This window comes from Elephantulus edwardii, unplaced genomic scaffold (assembly GCF_000299155.1).
Source record: "Elephantulus edwardii isolate Elephantulus edwardi_28Jun2011 unplaced genomic scaffold, EleEdw1.0 scaffold00054, whole genome shotgun sequence".
Classification (NCBI taxonomy): Eukaryota; Metazoa; Chordata; class Mammalia; order Macroscelidea; family Macroscelididae; genus Elephantulus; species Elephantulus edwardii.
Window position 1 is genome coordinate 5258682 of NW_006399804.1, and position 7036 is coordinate 5265717.

Sequence of the window (7036 nt, forward strand, 5' to 3'; positions counted from 1 at the left end):
AAGGAATTTTAAGATCAACATTTTTGGCACAAGATTAATGTTGATATTTACTCACGTAAATAGAACAAAGTATTGTCTAATTAGTGTGGTTTGTAAAATTTTGGTACTTTAATTTACTCTTTTATTGTAAATCATGCATTAAATTTTTGCCTATTGAGAAGTGCAGAATTGTCAAAGCTTAAACAGCTAACATCTGCTTACTCTCTTTAAAAAAAAAAAAAAGAATAACAAGCCATTTCAGCCTGATCTACCTCAAATGTGTTCATGTAAATGGAGGTCCATCTATTGACCTGTACTCTTTTCAGCTCAGGATTGGTCCACATGGTTTATGAAACCAGGAAGGCTGATTTGAAATGCAGATGTCGAGACAGTGAAGTACACCCTCCCCTTTTTTCTTTGCTGTATCTGTCAGGGTGAAAAATGGCTTGCACAAGGGTCACTCACCCATACTCACTTAATTACTTTTCTTGGACCCACAGAACTGTCACAAGCTGTGGTGGATGCAGGAGCAGTTCCTCTTTTAGTACTCTGTATCCAGGACCCAGAAATTGCTTTGAAAAGGACTGCTGCTTCAGCCCTCAGTGATATTTCAAAGCATTCTCCAGAGTTAGCTCAGACAGTAGCGGATGCAGGAGCTATTGCTCACTTAGCCCAGATGATCCTCAGTCCTGATGCCAAATTGAAGGTATTTAAAAATAAAAAACAGTCATTTCAAGCATAAACATAGTAACCTAAGAGAGTGTAATGTACACAGATTAATGACCATTTAAAAAAAATCATAATTATTGAGCACAGATATAAATTGATTATGTATATTATTTTCTAATATATAAACATAATTGTTATAATAATTAGATAATAAAGATGCAATTGGGAGAAGTATGTAATGTTGAAAACTGGTAGAATCAATGTTAACATTAATAACTAAAATAAGGAATAATAATCAGAACTTTAAGGTTGGAAGAGACCTCTGAGTTTTCACATATTACTACTATAGTATTAACATTTCTTGTGCAAAATTACTATATTAGTCCTTTAATCAGTTTGTAGGCACAATGTACTTATTTTTCTAGTAGTTATACTCTGTCTGGTTAAAATTAGTAATGTAACTTAAGCAGTTGGAAATTCTTTGAAATTGTATGAGCACCTTATTATAAATGTTCATTACCACATATCCTAAATTAACAACATATTGTATAATTAAGAAGTATTATTTATCCAAAGGTAATAGTCTTTGATAATCTGCGCAGTAGATGAGAGTTTTAAGTAGCCAATTAAGAACTAAGACACTCAGTTTTTAAAATTGGGCATTTAAAAATTATAAAGTGTAAAATTTGAATGTGAATACCTTAAGACTCTTAAGCTATCTTAAGTTATATTAGATATGTAACTGCATTTCCTTTTTATAAAGGAATGTAACTATGTTTGTAGCTAAGTAAGTTACAGTTAAATTCTTTTGTGGCCTTTAAGTAATGTTTGATTTGTTTTTGTTTAACAGTGTCAGGTCCTTTCAGCTCTCAGTCAGATAGCAAAACATTCTGAGGATCTGGCAGAAATGGTGGTTGAAGCTGAGATTTTTCCTGTTGTACTTACCTGTCTAAAGGACAAAGATGAATATGTGAAGAAAAATGCTTCTACTTTAATTAGAGAGATTGCAAAACATACATACGAGGTAAAAATGAAAAAGCTTCCGAATAGTTTTAGTTGTAAATAAAATGCCACTCTGTTTATGCAGCCCAAAGATTGTCTAATTATATCAGGATTTCTAATTCTCAGAACTATTTGACATTTCAGTCTGTTCAGTTGTTTTGTGGAAACTATTAGTGTTGCATTGTGGGATGCTTAGTTACTGATGCCAGTAACACCTCCTGGTAATGATGATAAAAAATATCTCCCAAAATTTCCAAATGTTCCCTAGGGGACAAAATTGCTCCCACTTGAGAAGAACCATTGAGTTTGATCAGTGGAGTATTGTAGTATGAAATCTAACTTTTTAGTAATTTTCAGCTTCCTGTGTTCAGTGTCTAGATGCCACAAACCTTTGCTATCCTTATAATTTTAAGTCATCAGGAGTAGTGAGAATGATATTAAACCTCCACATTAAGAGAGATCACAAAGATACCTTCACTTTATGCATCCACCCTGATAGCTGCTCTTACATGGTTATTTCCTGCTCTGAATTCTTAAATGTGAAGACACTAGATAAAGCAGGCCTCTATTCTCTATTAGTACCATTTTTCTATGTATTTTTTTACCTATAATAAGTTTTCATTTAATTAAATTTTAAAGTCTCTTATTTCACATAACAATTTTACCTAGTTGTGATTTTTAAAGATTGAGGTGCAGCTAGCTAGTAATAATCCCTAGCAAAGATAATTAGATGAAAATTATTCAAGTCTGACATTGTCTATTGGCATTTAATGATTAATCTACTTTATATGCACACATTGTGATTGTAGATTTTAGTAGTAGCTAGTTAACTACTAGTGTTGGGCTTAGTGTCTAGGTGAGGAATTTTGACATCCATTTTAAAAGGGATAAAAGTTGTGTCATTGCTGTATGAAAAATTAAACCACAGAGCAAAGTGCTTTACCATGTATTTGAAATACTGAGATATTTATACTTATATATTTCTTGAGTGAATATGGTAGTTTTACTAAGTGATCTTTCAAATTTTACAAGTGTTTTTAGGTTTCAAGTAAGAATGATTATGAATACTTGACTATATATACAGAGATTGTTTTATGCTTTATGGTTGTACCTATCTTGCCCTACTTTTTCCCAGCTTTCACAGCTAATAGTTAATGCAGGAGGAGTTGCTGCTGTGATTGATTATATTGGATCCTGCAAAGGAAATATAAGGCTGCCTGGCATCATGATGCTTGGCTACGTGGCAGCTCATTCTGAGAACCTGGCGCTGGCAGTGATCATGTCCAAGGTTGGTGCTTGTTTCTTATTTTGTGGTTTGTTTGGTTTTTTTTCCTTAAAAAAAATACTTCAGTGAGATAGTCTAGTTAATAGTCTAATTATTTCTAATTTATCACTGTCATACAAAATGTAAGTATATGACAAACTATAACTGATTACAGTGAAATAATTATTAGAAAAACTTTACAGCTTTTGTTTCAATGCTTATTAGTGATTTTCTGAAGCAATGCCTGAAATAAAGTTTACTTTATAGAAAGTTTGTAGTCTTATTAATGTTTAATATTAGCAAACAACAACAACATTAACAAAATGACTATTTTTATTATTTGCATTAAACCAAACCAACTCACTGGTTTTGAGTTGATTCCAACTCTTAGCAACCTTACGGGGCAGAGTAGAACTGTCCAAAGAAGATTCCAAGCTGTAATGTGGCAGCCTTCTTTTTTCATCCCACAGAATCCTTTTGGTTAGTAGTCTAATACTAAACCTGCTATGCCTTCTGAACTCCCTAGAATGTTAGCATTCTTTGTATTTAAAAATTGAATATATTTGTATTTTTAAGATTTGACTTAGGCATATTTAGGAGGGTTTTTTTTAATCGCCTTTTATACTTTTGAAAATTGAACATTGAATAAGAATTATAGAAAAAGAATCTATGTTTTTGAATTGTGGTATTGGCAGAAAGTTGAATATCTCGTGTACTGCCTGAAGAATAATTAAGTCTGTCTTAGGAGAAGTGTAACCAGAGTGCTCCTTAAAGATAAGGATAGTGAAATTCTGACTCACCTACTTTGACAAGGGCTAATCCTTGGTAAAATTATTATGCTACAAAAAGTGGAGGTCAGAGAAAGAGAGGAAGACCCTCAACAAAATGGATTGACATAATGAGAGTAACAGTGGGCTTGAGCCTGATAGAGATAGTGAGAATAGTGTAGATTAGGACAAGGTTTAGGGCTTCTATGAGTCATGGTCAACCTCAAAGGCATTTAACAACAGACATATTTACAAATAAGCAATGCATACTTTGAGTATAATAAACTAATGTAAATGTCTTGTCCAGTAATCATTTTCATCATTCTGATAGGTCTATAAATTTCCCCCATTTCCTTTCATTCAAATAGTAGACTACAATGGCAAGGACATACATTTTTACCAACTTTTCTTTCTTGCTTTCATGATCAAGTATTTTTCTTACAAGTAGACATTTTCTAGCGTAAGTAGTGTTTTTATTTCTTTAATCTAGGGATTATTGCTCCATCCCAGTTCATAACATAGAATATATGTGCCAGAGTCCTGGCACATAGTAGGTATTCAAGACGTATTTGTTGAATAAATGAATGCTGATATACAGAAGAATATTTTAAAAGATATGTATTTACAGTGTGTCTATAGCACCTTCCTTGGATGTGGGTTCTTATCAGCATAGAAAACCTGCTGCTGTATGCTAAATAGAAATGTGGATTATTTTTTATCCTTTGCTAATCCTCAGAATAATAAGAAGCCTCAGATCTTTATTTTCTATCTATTCCCTGGTAATTATTTGCTTCCTTCCCTTTTTATTCTGCTATTTCGTTTTGTTTTTCTATTATCAAAGACTATCACAACTGTCTGGAGCAGTACTCATGCTTCCTGAAAGGTCATTGTCACTGTAGTGAAATTACAGGGGGTTTTGATTCTTGATTTTTTGATGGGGTGTCAGAAAGCTTACACAGGGAAAATTGGAAGGGAGGGGAAGATGAAATTGCTTTTACCTCCTATGTCTCTTCCTCAAACCAATGAGGAGATTCCCTCCTTCTTTGGTCTCCTTTGTATGAGGTTGCTGCTGGCTTTTCCCATGTAGTCTGTTTTTCTGTTAATTGAAGATCAAGTTGGTAGCAACAATTAAAGGTCAACCACACAGTACTATATCATTCTGTCCTTCTCTGAAATATATCTAAAACAATAACAACAACAAAACCTTATTGCCATCGTGTCAGTTCTGATTTATTGTGACTCTCTATCAAGTTTCTAAGACTGTAAATCTTTATGGAAGGAGACTGCCTCATCTTTCTCCTATGGATTGACTGGTAGATTTGAACAACTGACCTTTCGGTTCACAGTTTAACATATAACATACTATGGCACCAAGATTCCTTAAATGTTAGTATAACATCTTACATTTCATATTTCTTCCCCCCCCCCCCATACTCCTTATTTTACTTGCTGTTCACAGCAACCGAGACTGGTAAATCAGGACTTGAGGGTAGTGGGAAGATACGGTCTTCTTTTCTTCTTGCTTCTTCAGTCTCAGTGTCGCTGAGGAATGGACTTCCTGGAAAGTTGCTTTATTCTGAAGACAAACCTGACCTTTTATACTGACAGACACATACATATTTTCAGTTGTAGGAAAGAAGCCAAGAAGTATGACAGATTTCTTTAGGACATTGATCTTAATAACTGAATTAAAATGTAGAGGTAAACAAACATATTTGCTAAGTTAACATCACTTTGTAATACTAGTTTTGATAATAAGAAATTGATATATGAAGGAGGAGGAATCTTTTAGCATCCAGAACTCCATGTTGCCCAAACTTGAGGGTAACAAAGGTGACCAGGCAGACTTGGACGTGAACTGTCTGCACTTCTTTTTTTTTTTTTTTTAAAGCTTAAAGCAGTCTTATTAAGGGGGCTCTCAGGTGGGATTCCTTGGTCTGGAGAGAGACAGACCAGGGGAAAACTGTGCTATTTTCTCATTTTTTAGAGTTACAGATGAAAACAGTTACAAGTAACTGTACTGATGCACTGTATTTCATTTACTAAACTTCACCCATTTTAAAGGTTATATAAAATATTCTTTCATACATTTTTTTAAAACTTTTAACAGAGATTCACTTTTTATACATTCTTCACAGCATGGCATAGACTGTACTGTACTACTTTTTCTTTAAAAGAACTGTTTATCACTCTTACTATCTTTCTATCTGACCACAGAGACCTGTGCATACTTTTTATGCTCTTTACTATTGCTTAATTAACGCTGCTAATAATTTTTATTTAAAACAAGCAAAAAAATAAAGTTCTTAATATTTAAAAAAAAAGAAATTATTATAGTGTCAGATTAGTCAGAAAATTTGGCTTATGTAGAAATTGACATTATAGTTGAGCTTGATTAGTTCTTTTTTGGGAATATAAACTAAGTTATTTGAGGCCCTTTAGTTTTCCGTTTCTGTTGTCTAGATAAAACTGAAAACTAAATTATGAAAAGTAAGCATGTGCTATTTGTTTAACAAAAATAAGAATTTATTCTTTGACATTTAATTATTTTTAAATAGACAAAACTATAAAAGTTGATTAAAAACAGATTTTTTCATTATTTTAAGAAATGTATCAGTATATATATTTTATTTGAAAGACATCTTATATGTTCTAACTCATTGACTTGATTTTCATCTAAAATGGTTATTCTTGGATTTATAACATTTGATGAAAAAAGACAACTTCTGTAAATATTTGGAATTAGGTGTTTTTTTTTTAACAAGGAAAAAGTTTTAAAATCTTACAGATTTTTGGTTTATTATGATATAATCTGATTTTGCCAGTATCCTAGTCTGTGGCATCTGTTTGATTAAATGCCTCTCTATTTAGAGGGTAAAAGCCAGCAGATATGTTCTTCATTTAGTTGGATTGTTACAGATAATTTAGGTAAATTAGTTCTAGTCATTTTATTGACTTGAAAAATAGCAGCCCCTGTGATGTGCTCATTTATTGAACCATTTAGCAAAAAAGAGATCAAGACCAAAATGATTTCTTCTAATGTTTGAGAGACATGGAAAGTCTCTTTAATCCTGCTCTAGATTTGTAACACTTGTTCTTTTGATCAACCCTGCAGGGTGTACCCCAGTTGTCAACCTGCTTGTCAGAAGAATCAGAAGATCACATTAAAGCGGCTACAGCATGGGCCTTAGGACAGATTGGGAAACATAGTCCTGAACATGCACGGGCTGTTGTGGTCACAAATACTTTGCCTATTCTGCTTTCTTTGTACATGTCCACAGAAAGTTCTGAGGATCTTCAAGGAAAAGTAAGTACTTGATTCATAACTCTTTTGTGGAAATGTTTCATATTTTTG

General features: G+C 32.9%; 1 protein-coding gene across 1 annotated transcript in view; it reads left to right on the plus strand.

Moving 5' to 3' along the window:
- The window catches only part of SPAG6 (sperm associated antigen 6), a 151462-nt gene that overhangs the window by 85407 nt on the left and 59019 nt on the right, over positions 1 to 7036 (plus strand). Inside the window, exons 5-8 of the mRNA XM_006887060.1 lie at positions 480 to 685; positions 1499 to 1672; positions 2786 to 2938; positions 6797 to 6988. Of these exons, the coding sequence (XP_006887122.1) occupies positions 480 to 685; positions 1499 to 1672; positions 2786 to 2938; positions 6797 to 6988 (725 nt within the window). The remainder of the gene's footprint in view (positions 1 to 479; positions 686 to 1498; positions 1673 to 2785; positions 2939 to 6796; positions 6989 to 7036) is intronic.